This window comes from Engystomops pustulosus, chromosome 3 (assembly GCF_040894005.1).
Source record: "Engystomops pustulosus chromosome 3, aEngPut4.maternal, whole genome shotgun sequence".
Taxonomy (NCBI): Eukaryota; Metazoa; Chordata; class Amphibia; order Anura; family Leptodactylidae; genus Engystomops; species Engystomops pustulosus.
In genome coordinates, this window is record NC_092413.1 from 212566532 (window position 1) to 212591029 (window position 24498).

General features: G+C 43.1%; 2 protein-coding genes across 2 annotated transcripts in view; one reads left to right on the forward strand and one right to left on the reverse strand.

The window, feature by feature from the left end:
* Positions 1-24498, reverse strand: part of LOC140122939 (uncharacterized) — a 360094-nt gene that overhangs the window by 77425 nt on the left and 258171 nt on the right. The window lies entirely within an intron of this gene.
* Positions 15502-24498, forward strand: part of LOC140122647 (cytochrome P450 2C5-like) — an 80187-nt gene continuing 71190 nt past the window's right edge. The window contains exon 1 of the mRNA XM_072143743.1: positions 15502-15693. Within this exon, the coding sequence (XP_071999844.1) occupies positions 15514-15693 (180 nt within the window). The 5' untranslated portion in view covers positions 15502-15513. The remainder of the gene's footprint in view (positions 15694-24498) is intronic.

Below are 24498 nucleotides of genomic sequence, written 5' to 3' on the forward strand. Positions count from 1 at the left end.
TCATCACCCACAGACTGCGACTGGTGGAAAACCTGGGCATCGGAAAATTGCTCAGCAGCAACCGGACAAGTGGTTTGTGACTGTGGGAAGGGTCCAGAAAACAGTTCCTCAGAGTATGCCGGTTCAAATGCCAAATTTTCCTGGGAGGGGGCAGACTGGGGGGGAGGAGGCTGAGGTGCAGGAGCTGGAGGAGTGCCGATTTCGGTGACATGGGTGGACTGCGTGGAAGACTGACTGGTGGACAAATTGCTCGAAGCATTGTCGGCAATCCACGACATCACCTGTTCGCACTGTTCTGGCCTCAACAGTGCTCTACCACGAGTCCCAGTAACTTCAGACATGAACCTAGGGAGTGTAGCTCTGCGGCATTCCCCTGCTCCCTCATCAGCATGTGGTGTCTCACCCCGCCCAGGACCACGGCCTCTGACCCCTGCAGTAGTTGGACGCCCACGTCCCCGCCCTCGTCCTCTACCCCTAGCCCTCGGGTTAAACATTTTGAAAATGAAAGTTATAACTTTAATTTTTTTTTTACATTTTTTTTGTGTTTTTTTGTGTTTTTTTTTTTTTGTGTTTTTTAGTTTTTAAAACCAAATGATGCTATCCTATTGCTATGGCTATTTTCTAGCCAAGTATGAAAGCACACTGCTATGCCAGATGAGATGACGCTGAGTTATGAAAAAATAAACGTAAAATAAAAAGTAAATGGCAGACTGTGCCTAATTGAAATCCAACCCCTAATAAATTGTCCCACTTCGGTCTTTGCGATGGATATGTGCGTCACTAAGCGCTAAACACAACAGTCGCAAGTCTCCCTGCAAATTCCTCACAATATGGTAGTAGATGCACTACAGCAAGGCCAGCCACCAGCAGCTCAACCAGAAATAAAATATATATAACGCTACTGTAGGCGTAAGTAAGCCGTTTGGATTCTCCTATGGCTATTTTCTAGCCAAGTATGAAAGCACACTGCTATGCCAGATGAGATGATGCTGAGTTATGAAAAAATAAAAGTAAAATAAAAAGAAACTGGCAGACTGTGCCTAATTGAAATCAAACCCCTAATAAATTTTCCCACTTTGGTGTTTGAGGTGGATATGTGTGTCACTAAGAGCTAAACACAACGGTAGCAAGTCCCCCTGCTAATTCCTCACAATATGATACTAGCTGCAAATTAAAAAAAAAAAAAGTATAACGTTATTGTAGCCCTAAGAAGGGCTGTTGGGTTCTTGTAGAATCACTCCTGCCTAACAGTAAGCTAATAGAACACCCTAACGCTTTCCCTGACCAGCAGCAGCTCTCTCCCTAGCGGCATCCAGACACAGAATGATCCGAGCAGCGCGGGCAGGGGCTAGTCTATTCCAGGGTCACCTGATCTGGCCAGCCAACCACTGCTATCGACGTGTAAGGGTACCACGTCATGCTGGGTGGAGTGCAGAGTCTCCTGGCTTGTGATTGGCTCTGTTTCTGGCCGCCAAAAAGCAAAACGGCGGGAGATGCCATTTTCTCGAGCGGGCGAAGTATTCGTCCGAGCAACGAGCAGTTTCGAGTACGCTAATGCTCGAACGAGCATCAAGCTCGGACGAGTATGTTCGCTCATCTCTAGTGATAATGTAACCACATTTTCACCCCACAGAGCTAGATGGTTCATAAAGTGTTTGCTTAGAGAGTCCCCGCCCACACCCTGGAATCTTACACTGAGCGGCCTAGACAGTGATAGGAGCTAAAACAGCTATAACACTGAGTAAAATTCTAAAGTAAGGTTTTAAAATGACCTGTATTGTGTTAACATCATTTTGAGATTGAGATGTGAGAATTTTCTTTAATATCGCTCAGTTTGCCATCTCTAGGGTGGTGAACAATCCCATTGCGGTCCCTTTATGATACAATTCATAAAATTCATTAATTTCCTTTTTGTGGATAAGAGATGAAAGTATTTTATTACTATGGATATTTTGTCAATTTCATTCACAGTTTCTTGAAATGTTTCATTTTCATTATATATACTAGTACAAGTAAGTGACCGTGTTTCCTCTGTAACATGGATTCACATGACCCTATTTTCTGCAATACATTTCTGGTTTCCTTTTCCTTCACACAGCTTACCCTACTCTATTATATCATAACCAGTATTTCACACCACACCCAACTTTGGTTTTCAATAGAGTAAAGCTTAGTCATGCTGCATTAAGGGAATTCTAAGAACATACAACAGGGATTTGCTGAATATTCAGGAATGATGCTAATTATTCATAACAAGAAAAATGATGTTGGGAATGGAAAAGAAGAAAAGTGAATCCACAAATATGCAAATCCGGCAACAGTGTACTTCTGTATTCGCTTTAGTTACATCATCTTGCATAGTACAATTAAATTCCTATTTGTCTGTCTTACTTAGTGGTTTATCTTACTGATTATAACACAGTTCTGACACATGGAAACATCAATACAATTAGATTTTATCTATCTTTTTGGTGCCCTCAGTTCTAAAGAAGACAAGTTTATAAAAATGTACTGTAAGTTTATGACCTCTATACATCTTGTCATTACATGTCTATACATTAAATTTTATATCATCTCATTCCAACATCTCGAGAGTTTCCTTTTCTGCAGTACAGGTGGTGGTGTACATAAAATCTACTATTATATTCCTGCTGCAAGATCCAATTCCTGCAATGATTATATCTTATCTATAATATTTTAATGGAATAAGAATGACCAAAAGCAACATTTTCTTAATAAAATTGTTCAGTATGCAATCACTGGGGCGGTAACGAATCCCATTACGGTCTCATTTTTTGATGCTACACAGTATATTGAGTATATTAAGTTTCTTTTGTGACTGAACGTAATTAAATTAATGTATCCATGGACGTAAAGTGCTGGGAAGGTATTTTAACAATCCATCAGGTGCATAATTTCAAAACATACATGAATACAAAGGTATAAATGTCGCAATTGTGACATAGACATAGCCCATAGACTAAAATGAAAAAATCGTATCGCGGGTTGCGGGCTCACCCATGCCCCTCACTCCCCGCAGGCACAGCGCCAGCACCTCTCACCTGTCCCCATGCCCGATTCCCGTCCTTGCTCCGTATGCGCACGTCCCTGGGTCCTAGGGCGCGCGCGCACCAGCTTCAGGAAATTTAAAGAGCCAGCGCAACATTAATTGCCTCTGGCCATTTTCCAAGAAGGCTATTTAAACCTGCCTATCCCATCACACCAGATGCCAGATCTTTGTGCCTCACAGCCTTAGAGAAAGCTCCCTTGTAATTATCCTGCGTTCCTGTGCATCCTGCGTTCCAGTGTGTTCCTGCTCCTGAGTCCTGTGTTGCCGTGTTACCAGAGTCCCTCCGTGTTCCTGCGTTACCAATGTTCCTCCGTGTTGCTGTGCTCCGTGTGCCTGTGTTCCCATTCCCATCTGCCTGGACCTCCTGTTGCTGACTCCAGATTGGACTTGTCCCTGCATCTCTGCCGCCTGCCCTGACCCTGTGTCTGGACCCCACCACGAGACTGTCTTCAGTTAAAGTATCTCAACCTTGGCTGCCACCGCGGGCTAGTCGCACTTGTGGAATGACCAGGTGGTACCCTGCCCCAGCAAGTCCATCCCACTTTGCTGCGGCTCTGGTAAAGACCAGGTGCCAATTAGACTCCGGTTCCAGGTGTTGGCTAGTACCACCTCCCGCGGTGGTCCAGTGGATCCACACATCCCGAAACCTGACAGCCAGAATTGCTCTTTCAGGTGTTCTTCAACATATGTCCGGTCAGGTTTTTGACATGAATCGGCCAAAAGGATAAGAAAGCCAATGCAAGAACTGGTCCTGGTTGCAAAGGACCCAGGTATAAATTTTAAGTTTTGGCTGCAGGCAAAGACAAGAACCGTACAATCGAGAGAGAAGAGAAGACTATGCCAGGAGTAACCAGGAGAGCATAGATGTTAATCAAAAAACCAAATGGCAACACACGGAAGACAAACTGAACTAGGAGAGAGTGAATACAGCCAAAAGTACAGGCAAATCAAGCGGAGAAGTCACAATGCAAGGCGAGTCAAGCTTCAAGGAGAGTGCTGACAATCTACTAGCAAAATACTTAGACAATACCTTACAACAAACACGACCATGGTCAGATTTTTATATCCTGATGAGCGATTAGATTGGACAATTTCCCAAGACAACTGAGAAGATTTTTCTTTTCTTCTTAGTACATTGCACGGAATATTAAACACTGACAATTGGAAATACAATTTGTCCTGCACATATAAAACCCTCCTACATCTTTGTAAGCAGAAAAAAGAGGACAATATAAAGTTATGCCTTTTAGAAGGCAGGGATTGATAAATGGTAGCCAAAAACAGACAGAAAGAGACAGGCAGAGACAGACAGAGAGAGGGAAACAGACAGAGAGAGGGGAAGACAGAGAGAGAGAGACAGGCTGAGACAGACAGAAGGAGACAGACAGAGAGACGGAGAGAGATACAGTGGGACAGTCAGAGAGAGAGAGACAGACATAGACTGATAGAAAGAGAAACAAAGATAGAGAGAGAGCAATACATAGATATATATATAGATATATATATAGGTATATATCGTTAACCCATACTATATTTTGTTATAGCTAAGAGCAGTTATTTACTAGGGCAGGCAACGCCGGGAGCTACAGCTAGTAAACATACACTTATTTTAATTATTATAAGATGTAAAGTGCACCCATGAATTACCAGTTATAATAAACTGATTAAAATATACCCTGCACCATGGACCATTTTTTGTCCTTTTTCCAACAGGAGGCTTGACCTCATGAAAGGGGACATTGTTCTGACGACTTAGTGGTATTATTGAAATTAAGGAGGTTATGCCAAATTGTGGCGCACAGTTTAGACCCATTAAAGGAAGCTCTAAAACTAGAACTCAATGGGGCACATTTACTTACCTGTTCAGTTGATGCCGCTGATCCGGAATGTCCGACGAGGATTCGGGTCTGCCGCGATTCACTAAGATTGTGCGTCCAATGCATGTGTCGCTTCCCCTGCTGAGCTCTGCCAGAGTTCACCTTCTTCTTCCCTATGCATGTGAGTGCTGATCTTACGACACAATTTTGACAGTTAAATTCCGCAGTTTGTCCAAATCAGTCGGGTTGTCCGACGGCAACGTCCCCGATTTGTGTCGCATGAAAGCCGGTACCGATGCACCACAATATGATCATGTGCGGCAAAAACCCGGGGCAATTCATGGCAAATCGGATAAATTTGGGAAACCCGATGGAGATGCATCCGACGGAGCCTTAGTAAATCCTCCCCAATATTCTTATACTGCGACAGACTCATTATCACAATGATGAATCTGCACTGCAATAGACTAGTGCTGTCCGGCTCTGCACTGTCAGACCATGCGGCACATTAATGAATTCCCCCCACTATATCTCATTTGCGTCAAAGCAGTGAACATACTGATTAGTTATTATAAACTTCTCGCCACAAATTGATTAAAATATATACAGTCATTGATAGAAGGACTGAGGCAGAGGGTGTAGACCACAGCTTATGTGCAGACTAATATTACATTCAGGGATACCAACCTACAGCCATCACCTACCTGTAGCGCTATGGTGGGTTTACCTATCTATGTATGTATTATACTGCACTAAGCAAAAAGAATCAATTCTCTAATTTACTATATTAAGTTATCTGCAGGTTTTTATATGCTACCAGAGGTTTTACCCTGCCTCCCCCCCCCCTCCCCCAGGCTAATCTCCATTTGCCATGCTTTCTGATTGCCATTGGCCATCGACTTGTTGAGAGGGGCTGTAGGACCTGTAGTGATATCACAAGCATGTGACTCATCACATGCTTCAAATCAGCCAATTACAAACATGCTGTCCTGTTCTGGCTTCATTGCCCTGAACTGATGTCACAAACTGTAACTGCCCACATCAGGAATAGCTGAATCTAATGTTATATATACCTGATATATCTCAGGCTAGGAAGAAGCCAGCAGCATGATACAGGCATCATTGGAATTGTTGTCAAAGTCTCTCTTCAGCTGGGCTAACACTATTTTTTGTCAGTAACTTTACAGTTATGCTTTAAATGGAACAGAGGGAACTTACAGTACTAAATATGCAACTTCTTAAATCCCATTTACTACTTAATTGATAAGTTATATTCTAACATAACATATTGGCTGTAACTAGACAACGATATAACGCATAACCTGACAGTTTCCATTTAAGTTTTTTAGTGGCCAATGTTGTCTTTGAGATAAGATATCTTGCTGCCTTCTGATATCATTGTGGGCTATGTGGGGGTTGTCCAGGTCAGGTGATTATCCCACTGTAAGGAACAACCTACCTTCTATGTGTGGGTTATAAAGAAAACCAGCAAGGATCTGTAGTTATATCTTTGGATTATGAGGAGACAGGAAGAGTCCTAGAAACTGCATTTGTAAGTTTTTAGTTTTGTGGCTATTTTATGCATATCTATCTATCTATCTATCTATCTATCTATCTATCTATCTATCTATCTATCTATCTGTCTATCTGTCTGTCTATCTATCTGTCTATCTATCTATCTATCTATCTATCTATCTATCTATCTATCTATCTATCTATCTATCTATCTGTCTATCTACCCCCTGTCTATATATCTAATCCAAGAAAATTGGACAGCACTAAAATTTATAACATAAAGCAGGGTGTCTTCTTTCCATAGTGCAGGTTTTGGTGGATGACCACCTTTTTCCAGGATCTATCTATCCATCTCATATCTATCTATTTGTCTGTCTATCTAAGCAAATATAAGTAAGCAGTGTTTCAAAATCCGCTGCTGCATTTTTGCAGCGTGATACATCAAGAGGCTTCTGTCGCGCTCTCCGCTATGGCGGCTGCACCCCCCCTTCACGCCCTACTGGTGTGAAGGTGGTGGATTGGGGCAAATAATTGCCCTGATAAATATCCCCCAAAGTGTCATTTGGAGACACAGAAAAAAAACCCATAAATACAGAACCCACAAGAAAATACCACCATTTTTTTTTTTTGTGTCAATTTCACTGCACTTGGAAAGCTATTTCTCATACACCGGGGCTCTGGTACCATCTTATGATAGCCCTGCAACTGCCTCAGCACAGTCTGATAAATCAAGAGGCTCTGGTGGGGTCGTGTGCAGCAATTATCTCAACACCAGGCCCTGCCTGGAAAACAATTAAACGCAGTGGGTAAATTTTTATGTCTAAAAAGTCAACAGAAACACCCCGCACTGGCCTACTCCACCCCAGCCGTGCCCACCACTCAGCCCTCCACGCTCCTACACGCCCCCTGGTGTAGAGGTGGCAGAAAGGAGGAAATAATCAACAGTGCTAGCAATAAGCTAACATTTGTGATTATTTCAGGGCTTCTACGCCAGTGTCTAGGTATAGAAACCCTGGTAACCCTCAAGTAACTGAGAATCTTGGACCTTCTCCATTGACGGAGGTCTTAGTTTACTTCCTTTATTTCCTCTGTGTACTTCAGTTACAGAGAAAAAAGATCTCCCCAAGGATAAGGAAGGCAGAGTCCGGATACATCAGGGGGTAATGTTTGATATGTTACTTGTTGGAGGTTTTTTTGCTTTGAAAAAATGAATTACATTTCTTCTGCTTCATCTTCACAGGTATAAACAGAGTATAATAAGAAAATGGCGACGTCTCAAAATACGGAATATGGAGATTCAGCAAGTTTCTCGGCTTCTGGTGATTTCTCGGTACCTCGGGTCACTGGGACAGACATGTACCACGCTTTCATCAGCTTCAGTGGTGCAGACTCGGCTTGGGTGCATCGGCTTATCCACAAACTGGAGGAGAAATTTCCCGCCATAAAAATCTGTACACATGACCGGGACTTCACTGCAGGGAAGACGATCATAGAGAACATGACTGAGTGCATTCAGAGCAGTCAGAAGATTGTAATGGTGCTGAGCCCGGAATTTGTGGACAGTCGCTGGTGCCTCTTTGAAGCCAATCTCTCCATGTTCCAGGACTGTATGTCACATAAAGCCATTGTCCCCATCATTCTGAGGCCATGCCTGATGCCTCTGTATCTCAGTCACCTCACTTACTTAGAAGCTGAGGATGAGCAGTTCTTTGAAAAACTCTGCAAAAGGCTCCTAAGGAATAATGCGAAAGAAACTGAAGACGTCCTGGTGCACTTCCAGTCATCTATCCTCTACGGGGGGAAGCATCTGCTATCTCTGGCAGCAGTGAATGGGCATGAAGAAGCCAGCAGTGGAGTTTTCTCTGACACTTGTGTGCCGGACGCTCTCAAAGCAGTGGTGAAAGACCCGGAAATCTACAAGAAAGCCATTCAGCTGATAAATGATACTCCACCTGATATCCTAAACGCCAAATGTACTGAAGGTGTTCTGGGATTACTGCTGGGTTTTGGCCTTGTCATTCCATTAATATTTTGTATATCTTCATACACCACCATGACTTGGTGGTACTTTATCCACTTACCAATCAGTTTAGTTGCATTCGGTTTTGCATTGTATAAAGGTGCATACTGGAAAAAGAAAAGGTTGAACAGGATAACCCAAGACATGAACAAAAAAGTTGGAGAAGCCAATCTACTATTAACTGGATGTTCAATCCTTGCCGGTTGTTCTTCTAAGTCCAGTTTGGATTTTGTTTTTGTATCTCTAAAAGATTGTAGAGAAATGTTCCGCATTACCTTTGGGAGTGATAGAGAACTAGAGCAACGTATGTGGAACGAGGCCATGATAAGATATTCACCGGGTTATGCCAACTGCATGGCCAAGAAACTCTTCCCTTTCCATAACCCACCACCTCCCGGGCATGTATCCAATGGCACCTGTTTCTGCCAGTATGTGGCCATGCAGATAGAGGGAGGTAACCGGCCGTAGCATCACTTATCATACAGTGGCTATTGCTTACCCCTTCTTGTTTATGCCATAATAAGTCTTTTAGTCTTACAGGTCAATCCTACTAACTACCGCATAATTATTCTTTGAAATTACCTGCATTGGCCCATGTTTATCAAAACTAATACAAACTGCGGCAGATTTGTGAATACCGGCACACAATCTTTATGAAAATGGTGCCCCTTGCACTGCTGGGGACGTGCGCACCAACTTTATTTTGACGCACCTTCAATCATATTGACCTATAGAATAAAAATAAGACGTTTATTATGCTATACGGTGAAAAGCAAAAAAATTACGTCAAAAATCTATTACATAATTGATACTTTTCTACTCCTCCATACCCCCAAAAAAAGGAAATATGTTTTCAACGATAGGGGATACCAACCCCAAAATTGTATCATTGGAAATTACATTTCATCACACAAAAAATTGCCCACATATGGCCCCACTAACGGAAAAACTGAAATTTTATAACCTACAAAAAGGCGACAAAACTGGCAGCTGCAGGCTGCTCCTTTCCTTCTGCATCTCGCTGTGCGCCCATAAAACTAGTACCGGCCACATGAGGGGGGTCTCTGTACTCGAGAGAAATTGTATAACAAATATTAAGATGGGTTTTCTCTTTTTATCTTTTGGAAATGTGTAAATTTTAGAGCTAAGTGAACGCATAACCGATAAATTAGACCATTCTAAATTTCATCTCTATTTTGATTTAATTACTATGAAGATCTCAAGGGGTTAACAATCTTCCTAAAAGTTGTTTCTGATACTTTGAGGGGGGTACATTTTAAAATGGGTTGATATTTAGGGGGTTTCCAATATTATATATTTCAAAGTACATTAAAAACAATAATCATCCCCAAAAAAGTCAATTCTGCAATCTCCTTGAAAATACAGAAAACTGATATTCAATTTGTAAGCTGCGTGACCTGCGTGAAATAAATTTTTTACACAATTTGTTTAGGTGGTAAAACTATGTGCCTAAAAACAGGATGGTTTCGAATTTTGAAATTGGCAAATTTTTTTAAAAATTCATCAGTTTTTACATGTTTTTTATAAATAAAAGCAAAACTTATCAGCCACAATGTACCACTAAAATAAAGTAAGACCGATGACAAAAAAAACAAACAATCTCAAAATCACTTTGATAAGGGTGGTTGGGTGTCTCTGGTTCTCTGGGTCTCCGGGTGTCTCTGGGTCTCCAGGTGTCTCTGGGTCTCCCGGTTTCTCTGGGTCTCTGGGTGTCTTTGGGTGTCTCTGGGTCTTTGGGTGTTTCTTGGTCTCCGGGTGCCTCTGGGTGGTTGGGTGTCTCTGGTTCCCTGGGTGTCTCTGGGTCTTCAGGTGTCTCTGGGTCTCCAGGTGTCTCTGGGTCCCCGGGTGTTTATGGTTCTTCGGTAGTCTCTGAGTCTTGGGGTGTTTCTTAGTCTCCGGGTGCCTCTGGGTCTCTGGGTGTTTCTGGTTCTCTGGGTGTCTCTGGGTCTCTGGGTGTTTCTGGTTCTCTGGGTGTCTCTGGGTTTCTCTGGGTCTCCGGGTGTTTATGGTTTTCTGGGTGTCTTTGGGTCTTTGGGTGCCTCTGGGACTCCAGGTGTTTCTCTAAAGACGTCACTGCAGACTTCAGACCTGCGTCTAAAGTCATTGGGTGATCTGAGAAGAGTGAAATGCTCGACAATTCTTGTTTTTAATCTCCTAGTGGCGAATCCTTTGTATGTTAAATTGCATTGTGTACAATAAAAATTATACACAACCAACTCAATGGGTGTCACAATTGATAAAGGATTTTTATTCTGTTTCCACCTGTATGTGTTAAATTTTAAGGAAAAACGAATACATATTGGCCCAGATTTATTAAAGCCCCTGCACCAGTTTTCTGTCCAGTCCTTTTAGTGCAAACTGCTTGCACATGGATTTATAAATTGTCTGCGACACATGTGTTTTGCGACACAAATTTCTTCATTGAAGGGGGCGTTCCGCTGCACAGTCGGACCGTGCGCCACATTTATGATGCAAAGTCCAACGAAAAGGTGCATCAACGTTCAGAAAAAATTTGGAAACCTGGTTGATTGGTTGATTTAGCGTCACTGTGATTGGCTAGGTGGGACATTTGACCCTGCTGTATATGAAGCAGTGTCACATGCCCAAGCCACTACAGACAGGAGACTGAGTTAAGGAGAGGCTGCTGATCTAGATAGGATCATTCAGACAGAATGTTTTGCATTCATGGCATCTTACTGCGTTCCATTATACTACCAGTCTTAGTAGTATCAAGATGTAACGTCCCTGCCCATGTTTACTTGTCCACATATCAGTTGTGATATGCACCTTGCGACTTGCACTGCGTAGTGCACACCTGATTTTCTCCACAGCCTGTTAATGCAGGGTGGGGACAGCCAGCCCGGAAAAGTAGTGGTAGCTGGAAATGACGTATTGGGGCACATTTACTAAGGGTCCGCGGACCGCATTTTCATCGGGTTTCACAACTTTTTCCGTTTTGCACTGCATTTAACTGGCGCACGCAATTGGATTTTGGCGTAATCGTGCCGATTTTCATGCGACGCAAATTGTGGGGTGTGGCTGTCGGACAAGCCGACTGATGCGGACTAAGCGCGGGTTTTAACATTCAAAATTGTGTCACAAGCCATGCACTTACATGCACTGGGAAGAAGAAGGTGAACTCCGGTGAACCTGAGCGGGGAAGTGACACATGCAGGATATCGGGCGCACGATCTTAGTGAATCGCGGCAGCTCCGAATCCTTGTCAGACAACGCACCTCGGGGATCGCGACGGGATGGGTAAGTAAATGTGCCCCACTGTGTAGTTTTTCAAATGCCAGCAATTTTGCACCTGTCCCATTCAGAACCAGGGCTCCTGGATGAGATCGTGCTCAAATTGTTGCTTACTTAAAGGACTGGAGGCACAGCGTGCAAATGACATTTGTTTTGTCTTCTAAAAATTACTTTAAAAAATACCACACCAGAGAGATCCTCTGGGCAGGTTTTTATGCTCTGTTTCTGGATACGGCGGGCGGTAGCAAGCAGTGATCTGCTAGATGTACCATCCACATCTTCTGCTCATCTATCCAGGGCTTTGTGACCACCACCTCTTTTTCCGTACTATCATTGCTTTTGATGTATGTTGGGTCTGGGACATGGTCATGACCCCTCACCACCAAGACCTCACCGCTTCCCTTCCTTATCAGTCTCCAGATTGATGGTGATGTCCACATCCTCATTCTGCAATACAAGTTGGGCATTTGTAAACCCTAAGTCTGATACTGGGGCAGGGGTAGGTGGAAGGCCCACGGAATCCAAGATAAGAGTTATTATAGAGCATTAGTGACTGCTCCATGACCTGTCGCTGAGATGTCCTTGAGTGGGGTTGAAGGTGGGGCACTATGAAACTCAAAAAACTCTAGCGCAATGACATTAAAAGCATTTAATTTTTTTTGTAATTTTTTATGCTTCTTATTATTAAGTCTTTTTTTCCAAACCCTGTTTTGTCAGGGCAACTGCTCTGTCATTACCCTAATTTTTCATCCCTCCAACACTAACTACAGCCATTTTTGAATGTTAAAATTAATTGACTCAATTGGTTTTGTATTCGGGGGCCAAGTTTGGGGTCAATAGTAGGTTCACAACAACATTTTTTTCCCAATGTTAGTCCGAATCTGTTGAAGTTCCACAAGCCCGCTCATCACTAGAAGTTACCAATGGTTTCCCCTGCATCTGCAGCCATTTTGAATTACCTTACCGAGTGTAGGAACTTGGCCTAAAATGGTATTTACGGAGTATTTATGGAAAATATTTTTAATTGCGTTGAATTGAGGACCATATGGAATCCTAAATTTAATGGTGTTATTCCTGCGTGAAATATTTCTCTTGCTTCTATAACTGTTTTCGATAGAAGTTTTTGGCGTCGGGGGTTCCTCAGGACACTGAATTATGTAAAAAAAACCTCCACCCTCAAGGCCCGAGGACCTGGCTGCCTTACAAACGCCTTTTTATTGTCATGCAATGTAAATGTATAACGTGTAGCTGCAGAGCCGGACCAGATCTGTCATCTTATGTTACTGGGAACTATAGGAGGAATCTTACTAACTTTACAGAATATGAGGTGAGATTTAGATCTTTGATATTTTTGTGAACTTTTAGTAGTAACAATACAAATACATAAAGCAATGTGAGAGATTAACTGAGATTGAAACAGGTGGAGCAAAGTTTTAACTTCCTGCGGTACAGAGAAAGATTATCTAAAGTTTATCCAACTTCAGAAAACGTTGAACTGATAATATGAGATGGTGACAAAGATGAATATTTGAGACGGATAGAGAGATAGATTATATAGATAATATTCATGATAAAAATCAAAAAATGGTGGCACTCCAATTTCTTGTGAAAAAGGAATTCTTTTATTCCAAAAGTGCCCTTTGGAATAAAAGAATTCCTTTTTCACAAGAACTTGGAGTTTTACCATTTTTTGATTTTTATATGTGAAAGGATTTAACAAACCTGAAGGTTGAGCACCCGATTTTTTCTTAACTGGTGCAGCTGAATTGTTTTAATGTTTTAAATATTCATGATAGATGATAGATAGATAGATAGATAGATAGATAGATAGATAGATAGATAGATAGATAGATAGGAGATAGATATGAGATAGATAGATAGATAGATAGATAGGAGATAGATAGATAGATAGATAGATAGATAGATAGATAGATAGATAGATAGATAGATAGATATGAGATAGATAGATAGATAGATAGATAGGAGATAGATATGAGATAGATAGATAGATAGATAGATAGATATGAAATAGATATGAGATAGATAGATAGATAGATAGATAGATAGATATGAGATAGATAGATAGATAGATATGAGATAGATAGATATGAGATAGATAGATATATACATGAGATAGATAGATAGATGATAGATATGAGAGAGATAGATAGATAGATAGATAGATAGATATGAGATAGATAGATAGATAGATAGATAGATAGATATGAGATAGATATGAGATAGATAGATAGATAGATAGATAGATAGATAGATAGATAGATAGGAGATAGATATGAGATAGATAGATAGATAGATAGATAGATAGGAGATAGATAGATAGATAGATAGATAGATAGATAGATATGAGATAGATAGATAGATAGGAGATAGATATGAGATAGATAGATAGATAGATAGATAGATAGATAGATAGATATGAAATAGATATGAGATAGATAGATAGATAGATAGATATGAGATAGATAGATAGATAGATAGATAGATAGATATGAGATAGATAGATATATACATGAGATAGATAGATAGATAGATAGATAGATAGATAGATAGATAGATAGATATGAGATAGATATGAGATAGATAGATAGATAGATAGGAGATAGATATGAGATAGATAGATAGATAGATAGATAGATAGATAGATAGGAGATAGATAGATAGATAGATAGATAGATAGATATGAGATAGATAGATAGATAGATAGGAGATAGATATGAGATAGATAGATAGATAGATAGATAGATAGATAGATAGATAGATATGAAATAGATATGAGATAGATAGATAGATAGATATGAGATAGATAGATAGATAGATAGATAGATAGATAGATAGATAGATATGAGATAGATAGATATATACATGAGATAGATAGATAGATGATAGATATGAGAGAGATAAATAGATATGAGATAGATAGATAGATAGATAGATAGATATGAGATAGATAGATAGATAGATAGATAGATAGATAGATAGATAGATATGAGATAGATAGATAGATAGATAGATAGGAGATAGATATGAGATAGATAGATAGATAGATAGGAGATAGATAGATAGATAGATAGATAGATAGATAGATATGAGATAGATAGATAGATAGATAGATAGATAGGAGATAGATATGAGATAGATAGATAGATAGATAGATAGATAGATAGATAGATAGATATGAAATAGATATGAGATAGATAGATAGATAGATAGATAGATATGAGATAGATAGATAGATAGATAGATATGAGATAGATAGATATGAGATAGATAGATATATACATGAGATAGATAGATAGATGATAGATATGAGAGAGATAGATAGATAGATAGATATGAGATAGATAGATAGATAGATAGATAGATATGAGATAGATATGAGATAGATAGATAGAAATTAGATAGATAAATAGATAGATTGATTGATTGATAATATTGAAGATATATAATGGAATAGGAAGCCGACATCTCTATCCTCTTTGTAGTGGCTGGATTGAGGCTTTGCAGCTTAGCGTACATAAGGCTACATTCACACACATGTATGGGGGACGTATATACGGCCCCCATACACTCCTATGGGCTCACGTGCGGCACCGTACCGCTCCGTAGCACGTCCTATCTTTTCCCGTATTACGGCGCCTTGCCGTGCGCTTACAGCCGTGCCGTGAGCAGCGCCGATGTATCCGCAGCGCCGATGTATGCCCGCCGTACTACGGTACGGCGGGCATACATCGTGTGAATGTAGCCTTACTCTGTATTAATACTTATATTTATCTTCCTATAGATCCTTCCCTGGTACCATGGACGTCACTGATCCCGTCACGTTGGTTTTGTCTCTTATTATGTGCATTTCCATTGCCCTGTTTCTCTATGGACGGAAAACAAATGTGTATAATCTGCCCCCCGGACCTAGACCCCTGCCCATCATTGGGAATCTACACATTCTAGACCTGAAGAGACCTTACCGGACATTACATAAGGTAACATTCAGATATTACCCTGATGGGTCTGTAAGACATTGGGGGACATCTTTTTAGCATCTCGTTAATTAGGCGCATTTATGCGCCATTTTCTGGAGCACGGCAAAGTTCGGCACTTAGTGGTTTTGAGTCCCAGCGCCTTATCTGACATAGTGAGTGCGCCCTAAACAGATGTTTGCACGGGATCTATCACAAAAGTGCACCTAAAAAGGCACAAAATAGGCGCAGAAAATGCACCTCCTCTGAGCAGGTGCACTTCCAAAAAACTTCCCTTTTCATTACTAAAAACATACATTTTAGGTTCCCAAATGAAGAATAACCTCTATGCAACATGTAAAATACTTCGGAGCAGTTTTAAAATGTAAAATTTCTCCAGTAACGACTTCATCATTGTCTATGGGATCATCTCTGGGAGTGATTATTGTCTTATTGTACAGATCTGAGAATATTATCAGTCTCCATTTACTGTAAATTATAATAAAAAAGGAAAAGACTCATTTCAGCAATAATTTTTTTTTTTTTTACATCTCTGTCACTTTTAGTCCCTGCAGTTACATCACAATGATAGTTTTTGTGCAGAGATGAAGCCCTGAACGTTCTGTCACCTTTCCTCAGTCTCCTTTCATTATTGCTCACAAATGAGATCTAACAATTTGTGACAAATTAGGCGCAAATTTAGGCGCAAATGAATCGGACATGCGACAATTCCAAAAGGCATTTACTAAGGCAGAACCAGATCCATCATAGATCAGGAGCCAAAAAGAAGAACAAACCAGGCGCAAAAACAGGCGAACCTGAGATCCACTATGATTAATGTCCACCATTATGATAATTGACTAAGTACTACATAGATAGATAATAGATAGATAGATAAGAGATAGATATAAGATAGATAGATAGATAGATAGATAGATAGATAGATATGAGATAGATAGATAGATAGATGATAGATATGAGATAGATAGATAGATAGATATGCAACACCCTCGCCGATGCAAGGCAGAGGAGTGGTTGCGAATACGTCCCACCATGTAGCTTGCAGCCTGTGTAGGGTCTAGTCAGCCCCACAGCATGTCACTACATCACACTACATAGTCCTTATAGGACACAGGGGAATATTGCAGTGGTAGATCCTGCCTGGTAAGGCAGGAGTTAAGTGTTTTGTCTGATATGTGTCAGCCAATCACATGTGTTGCACTCTGTTTCTGTGAGCAGAGATGTAATTGGAGGAGTAGCCACCACTTGACCAGTGGGGAGTAACAAAACCCCTGGCCAGGAATGTTCTAGAGAGCAGTCAGACCCAGGAGTCTGCAGAAGCAGACTGCAGTTACTCCAGTACAGACTCTGCGAAGTCTGTACAGCTAGCATACCAGACCAGAGCAGGAAGAGCCTAGCCCCTGCCTGAAGAGTGGAACTAATAGCTAGTATAGTGAGGAAAGGGGTATCATCCTACCTTTAAGGGTGATACCTGAAGCAACCCAGGACAAGCTGAAGCATCCTACTAGGACACAGCTATCTCCCAGCCTGCCATTGCATCCAGGCTGATGATCCCTCCTGTGGCTCCCTCCAACTGCATCTCCGCAATCCACCATTTTGTTAAGGCACGTTTCTGCGGTTCCTGTCGGTTCCAATAAAGAACTGTAAGTTGTTTTTGTTCAACGTCTGCCTCCGTCTGGTCCCTGCTACTACGGCTGTCACCATCACGGCACCCTGTCCACCACACAGAGACCCATACTCTAGACACCAAAGGGTTGCCCCAGGGAGATCCGCTATAGCAGCCTCTCCCTCATCATTTCTTGCCAACACCACCCTGCTGGAGGCCTGCCAGGCTGTAGGACAGCCCTCCGGTTCCCCATACCAAGCACCGTGACACTAGCGTGCCTAGGCCGCAACCGCCCGCCACTCAGGTACTGCGGGCCCCGGCTGACTCCAGGCCCCGAGAAAAGGCTAGCCCCGGTGAGGGGATGTTGCAAGTGGAGTCACGAACAGGATATATACTTCTGTGCCTTATTCTGGCACTAGAGACTATCCTTTATTGAAAAACTACTGTGCTGCCTAACCCTGCTACCATTCGGGTATAGGCCCAAGTGTTTTTGTGCTATATTTCACATTGACTTTATTACTGCTGCCAAGCGCTGTCAAGCATCGCTCCAGCACTCAAGAGGTTAAACCCTGCAAAGAACTTTGTCAGCTCTGCTACATCCGGCGCTGCCACGCCTGAAGCATTTTACCTCATGAAACTGTGGCGCAGCAAGTAATTCCAGCCCGCCAAAACCTTCACTGGCGCGAAGCCTGCCTCAGCGCGCTGTGGCGCAGCAGAAAATTCAGCCCGCCACAGCTCCTGGCGGGAAAGACTCAAGCTCCACCCTCTGGCGCGAAATTCTCCCGCGCTGCAACGCCAGTGAGAGCCCACAAGGTACCTCAGAGTCAGCGCAGCCGCCAGCCAGCATCAGAGAGGTTGGTCGGCCATCTTGGATTTCTCCACGTGCTGTCTCCTGTCCTGCCGACATGCCGTACAGCTGCCGAGATGAGGAACCAAGTGTCGCATGGCCTGCTCACGAGCCTTAGGCACCTTTCTCTGCTGCACCGCTTACTGCTGTCTCCCGTACGCAGTCTCCAATGGCGGATTCTCCACAGCGGCTGCCTCCCCCAATTCCGGACCTCCAGAGGACCACCGCGGATGTGAGTACCGTGGCCCCCAGGGCCTATATCACAGTGACTGTCACTATATCTCCCTTAGCCCCGGCTGGGGTACAGTCCGGCCTCCTTGCAGAGGGCCAACATCTCCCCATAGGAGGCCCGGCTACAAAAGGGACTCTCTTAAAGGGGCCTGACCCCTTATCTAATGCTGCTGACCATCCTGCGGAGTATCCAGGACCACCTGCTAAGAGGCCCGGTAAAAACGCCCTGCCAGCTACAGAGGTTACCACCGCCAGCGCAACAGTGCCCCCAAGAGCTACAGGTCAGTCCAGGAACAACAATCCTTCAGCTGTCAGCAATGTAGAAGTTACAGCTCCTGCGGTCATCATCATGCGCTCCACAGCGCCCCCAGCTCCAGAAGGTCAGCCAGAGAAGTGCCTGTCTCCTTCCTTTGCTGAGATGCCTGCTGCCGCAGATGACCTCCCTGCTGTTCCAGCTCCAGCTTCTGGGTGTTCCATGTCAGCAGTTCCAGTTTCTACCAGTTTCTACCACCAGATGTCTTCAGGTGACACTGTTTTCTTCACCCAGGCTGATGATGTCCCTGCTGCAGTTCCTGCTCCCATGCCTGCAGCCATTGCTCTTGAACAAGAAGATTAACCCCTGAAGGGCTGTAGCCCACTTCAAGTACTGTGTATCTTGTAAATATTATTTCTGCTATCCCATTTGGGCTGAGTGCCCCTATTCCCTAAAGAGCCAGAAACTTTCCTGGGACTCTCACCCTTATTTATTTCAGTCAAGAGACTCTCCTTGAACTGCCCCTGTCATGTGCTATGATAGCACCCCTTCCTCTGCCACAGCAGAGATTCCTACAAAGGACTCTGTCCCTCTACACAAAGAGGAGACCCTTTGCTTCTTTTATTGCACTTTTCCCCACCTCAAGGGCTGTACCCAGAAGATGGACATTGCCATTAAAGACCTTCTGTGAGACTTTTGCCAAGGAAAAGTTGCTATTGCTAATGACTTATTTTTATATTGCACTTAATGCCTTCCTTTTAGGTATGGACATTCTGCATACACTCTTTATGCCTTTTCCTTTTCAGGTAAAGAGACATTTACATATCCTGCTACCCTGAGTAGCCTACCTATGCAACGTTTGTAACGTTTAAGATGTGTACCCATTGGGCTCCTAAGCCAATGTGAGTTTACAAAATGTTTGCACACTGTCAATTTATGCCAGTAGTTTGTAGTAGACTGTAGTGTGGCTGTGTCGGACCGTCTCTATGTAAAACCCTGACCGCAATCTTATGCCTCTAACCGAAGCTTCGTAAGTGGGGGTAGTCCGTAAACTGCGGGTCCTTAGGGGACCGGGGGTGTTACAGAGTTAGTACCTGGATGCCACTCATACAAAGGGTAAGAATGTCAGTCGGCAGGTACTTATACATTTGTATAATGTTTAATTGTGTCACATATGCCAATGTAATGCATATACACACTATATATTTGTCGCTAGGGAAGAAGTGTTTATATAACAAATATACAGGTCCTGGTGCAAGGAGTGGATTACAGTACATGACACCACACCTTTCCTACTGTACAGTTTGGTTTAATGGCGTTAGCAACCAACTGTCACACATGTCCTTGTCTTAGTCCGACACCAACCCAGGCGCCTGCCTCCAGGATCATGGGCGGTTTGTCCCTACAGATCATGTAGCCTGCACTTCACAGAAGTGCCCCTATCTACCTCTGCGCCCCAATAAGTCTGTAGTCGAGCCGAGGGCGGCTCTTTCAATTGCCCCGGGGTATGCAACACCCTCGCCAATGCAAGGCAGAGGAGTGGTTGCAAATACGTCCCACCATGTAGCTTGCAGCCTGTGTAGGGTTTAGTCAGCCCCACAGCATGTCACTACATCATACTAAATAGTCCTTATAGGACACAGGGGAATATTGCAGTGGCAGATCCTGCCTGGTAAGGCAGGAGTTAAGTGTTTTGTCTGATGTCATATATGTCAGCCAATCACATGTGTTGCACTCTGTTTCTGTGAGCTGAGATGTAATTGGAGGAGTATCCACCACCTGACCAGTGGGGAGTAACAAAACCCCTGGCCAGGAATGTTCTAGAGAGCAGTCAGACCCAGGAGTCTGCAGAAGCTGACTGGAGTTACTCCAGTACAGACTCTGCGGAGTCTGTACAGCTAGCATACCAGACCAGAGCAGGAAGAGCCTATCCCCTGCCTGAAGAGTGGAACTAATAGCTAGTATAGTGAGGAAAGGGGTATCATCCTACCTTTAAGGGTGATACCTGAAGCAACCCAGGACAAGCTGAAGCATCCTACTAGGACACAGCTATCTCCCAGCCTGCCATTGCATCCAGGCTGATGATCCCTCCTGTGGCTCCCTCCAACTGAATCTCCGCAATCCACCATTTTGTTAAGGCACGTTGCTGCGGTTCCTGTCGGTTCCAATAAAGAACTGTAAGTTGTTTTTGTTCAAAGTCTGCCTCCGTCTGGTCCCTGCTACTACGGCTGTCACCATCACGGCACCCTGTCCACCACACAGAGACCCATACTCTAGACACCAAAGGGTTGCCCCAGGGAGATCCGCTATAGCAGCCTCTCCCTCATCATTTCTTGCCAACACCACCCTGCTGGAGGCCTGCCAGGCTGTAGAACAGCCCTCCGGTTCCCCATACCAAGCACCGTGACACTAGCGTGCTTAGGCCGCAACCGCCAGCCACTCAGGTACTGCGGGCCCCGGCTGACTCCAGGCCCCGAGAAAAGGCTAGGCCCCGGTGAGGGGATGTTGCAGATATAAGATAGATAGATATGAGATAGATAGATATGAGATAGATAGATAGATAGATAGATAGATAGATATGAGATAGATAGATATAAGATAGATAGATATGAGATCGATAGATAGATAGATAGATAGATAGATAGATAGATAGATAGATAGATAGATACATAGATAGATAGATAGATACATAGATAGATAGATAGATAGATAGATAGATAGATATGATATAGATAGATAGATAGATAGATAGATAGATAGATAGATAGATAGATAGATATGAGATAGATACATAGATAGATAGATAGATAGATATGAGATAGATACATAGATATGAGATAGATAGATAGATAGATAGATATGAGATAGATAGATAGATAAATAGATAGATAGATAGATAGATAGATAGATATGAGATAGATAGATAGATAGATATAAGATAGATAGATATGAGATAGATAGATAGATAGATAGATAGATAGATAGATAGATAGATAGATATATTGATATATATGGTATAGATAGATATGAGATAGAAAGATAGATAGATAGATATGAGATAGATAGATATGAGATAGATAGATAGATAGATAGATAGATAGATAGATATGAGATAGATAGATAGATAGATAGATATGAGATAGATAGATAGATAGATAGATAGATAGATAGATAGATAGATATGAGATAGATAGATAGATATGAGATAGATAGATATGAGATAGATAGATAGATAGATAGATAGATAGATAGATAGATATTAGATAGATATGAGATAGATAGATATGAGATAGATAGGAGATAGATAGGAGATAGATAGATAGATAGATAGATATGAGATAGATAGATATGAGATAGATAGAAAGGAAATAGATAGGAGATAGATAGATAGATAGATAGATAGATATTAGATAGATAGATATGAGATAGATAGATAGGAGATAGATAGAGGTATATAGATATATTTTTAAAAAAACATCAAAAGAAGTGAAATAAACACAAGCATTTTCTGAGGGGATGTTGCAAGTGGAGTCACGAACAGGATATATACTTCTGTGCCTTATTCTGGCACTAGAGACTATCCTTTATTGAAAAACTACTGTGCTGCCTAACCCTGCTACCATTCGGGTATAGGCCCAAGTGTTTTTGTGCTATATTTCACATTGACTTTATTACTGCTGCCAAGCGCTGTCAAGCATCGCTCCAGCACTCAAGAGGTTAAACCCTGCAAAGAACTTTGTCAGCTCTGCTACATCCGGCGCTGCCACGCCTGAAGCATTTTACCTCATGAAACTGTGGCGCAGCAAGTAATTCCAGCCCGCCAAAACCTTCACTGGCGCGAAGCCTGCCTCAGCGCGCTGTGGCGCAGCAGAAAATTCAGCCCGCCACAGCTCCTGGCGGGAAAGACTCAAGCTCCACCCTCTGGCGCGAAACTCTCCCGCGCTGCAACGCCAGTGAGAGCCCACAAGGTACCTCAGAGTCAGCGCAGCCGCCAGCCAGCATCAGAGAGGTTGGTCGGCCATCTTGGATTTCTCCACGTGCTGTCTCCTGTCCTGCCGACATGCCGTACAGCTGCCGAGATGAGGAACCAAGTGTCGCATGGCCTGCTCACGAGCCTTAGGCACCTTTCTCTGCTGCACCGCTTACTGCTGTCTCCCGTACGCAGTCTCCAATGGCGGATTCTCCACAGCGGCTGCCTCCCCCAATTCCGGACCTCCAGAGGACCACCGCGGATGTGAGTACCGTGGCCCCCAGGGCCTATATCACAGTGACTGTCACTATATCTCCCTTAGCCCCGGCTGGGGTACAGTCCGGCCTCCTTGCAGAGGGCCAACATCTCCCCATAGGAGGCCCGGCTACAAAAGGGACTCTCTTAAAGGGGCCTGACCCCTTATCTAATGCTGCTGACCATCCTGCGGAGTATCCAGGACCACCTGCTAAGAGGCCCGGTAAAAACGCCCTGCCAGCTACAGAGGTTACCACCGCCAGCGCAACAGTGCCCCCAAGAGCTACAGGTCAGTCCAGGAACAACAATCCTTCAGCTGTCAGCAATGTAGAAGTTACAGCTCCTGCGGTCATCATCATGCGCTCCACAGCGCCCCCAGCTCCAGAAGGTCAGCCAGAGAAGTGCCTGTCTCCTTCCTTTGCTGAGATGCCTGCTGCCGCAGATGACCTCCCTGCTGTTCCAGCTCCAGCTTCTGGGTGTTCCATGTCAGCAGTTCCAGTTTCTACCAGTTTCTACCACCAGATGTCTTCAGGTGACACTGTTTTCTTCACCCAGGCTGATGATGTCCCTGCTGCAGTTCCTGCTCCCATGCCTGCAGCCATTGCTCTTGAACAAGAAGATTAACCCCTGAAGGGCTGTAGCCCACTTCAAGTACTGTGTATCTTGTAAATATTATTTCTGCTATCCCATTTGGGCTGAGTGCCCCTATTCCCTAAAGAGCCAGAAACTTTCCTGGGACTCTCACCCTTATTTATTTCAGTCAAGAGACTCTCCTTGAACTGCCCCTGTCATGTGCTATGATAGCACCCCTTCCTCTGCCACAGCAGAGATTCCTACAAAGGACTCTGTCCCTCTACACAAAGAGGAGACCCTTTGCTTCTTTTATTGCACTTTTCCCCACCTCAAGGGCTGTACCCAGAAGATGGACATTGCCATTAAAGACCTTCTGTGAGACTTTTGCCAAGGAAAAGTTGCTATTGCTAATGACTTATTTTTATATTGCACTTAATGCCTTCCTTTTAGGTATGGACATTCTGCATACACTCTTTATGCCTTTTCCTTTTCAGGTAAAGAGACATTTACATATCCTGCTACCCTGAGTAGCCTACCTATGCAACGTTTGTAACGTTTAAGATGTGTACCCATTGGGCTCCTAAGCCAATGTGAGTTTACAAAATGTTTTCACACTGTCAATTTATGCCAGTAGTTTGTAGTAGACTGTAGTGTGGCTGTGTCGGACCGTCTCTATGTAAAACCCTGACCGCAATCTTATGCCTCTAACCGAAGCTTCGTAAGTGGGGGTAGTCCGTAAACTGCGGGTCCTTAGGGGACCGGGGGTGTTACAGAGTTAGTACCTGGATGCCACTCATACAAAGGGTAAGAATGTCAGTCGGCAGGTACTTATACATTTGTATAATGTTTAATTGTGTCACATATGCCAATGTAATGCATATACACACTATATATTTGTCGCTAGGGAAGAAGTGTTTATATAACAAATATACAGGTCCTGGTGCAAGGAGTGGATTACAGTACATGACACCACACCTTTCCTACTGTACAGTTTGGTTTAATGGCGTTAGCAACCAACTGTCACACATGTCCTTGTCTTAGTCCGACACCAACCCAGGCGCCTGCCTCCAGGA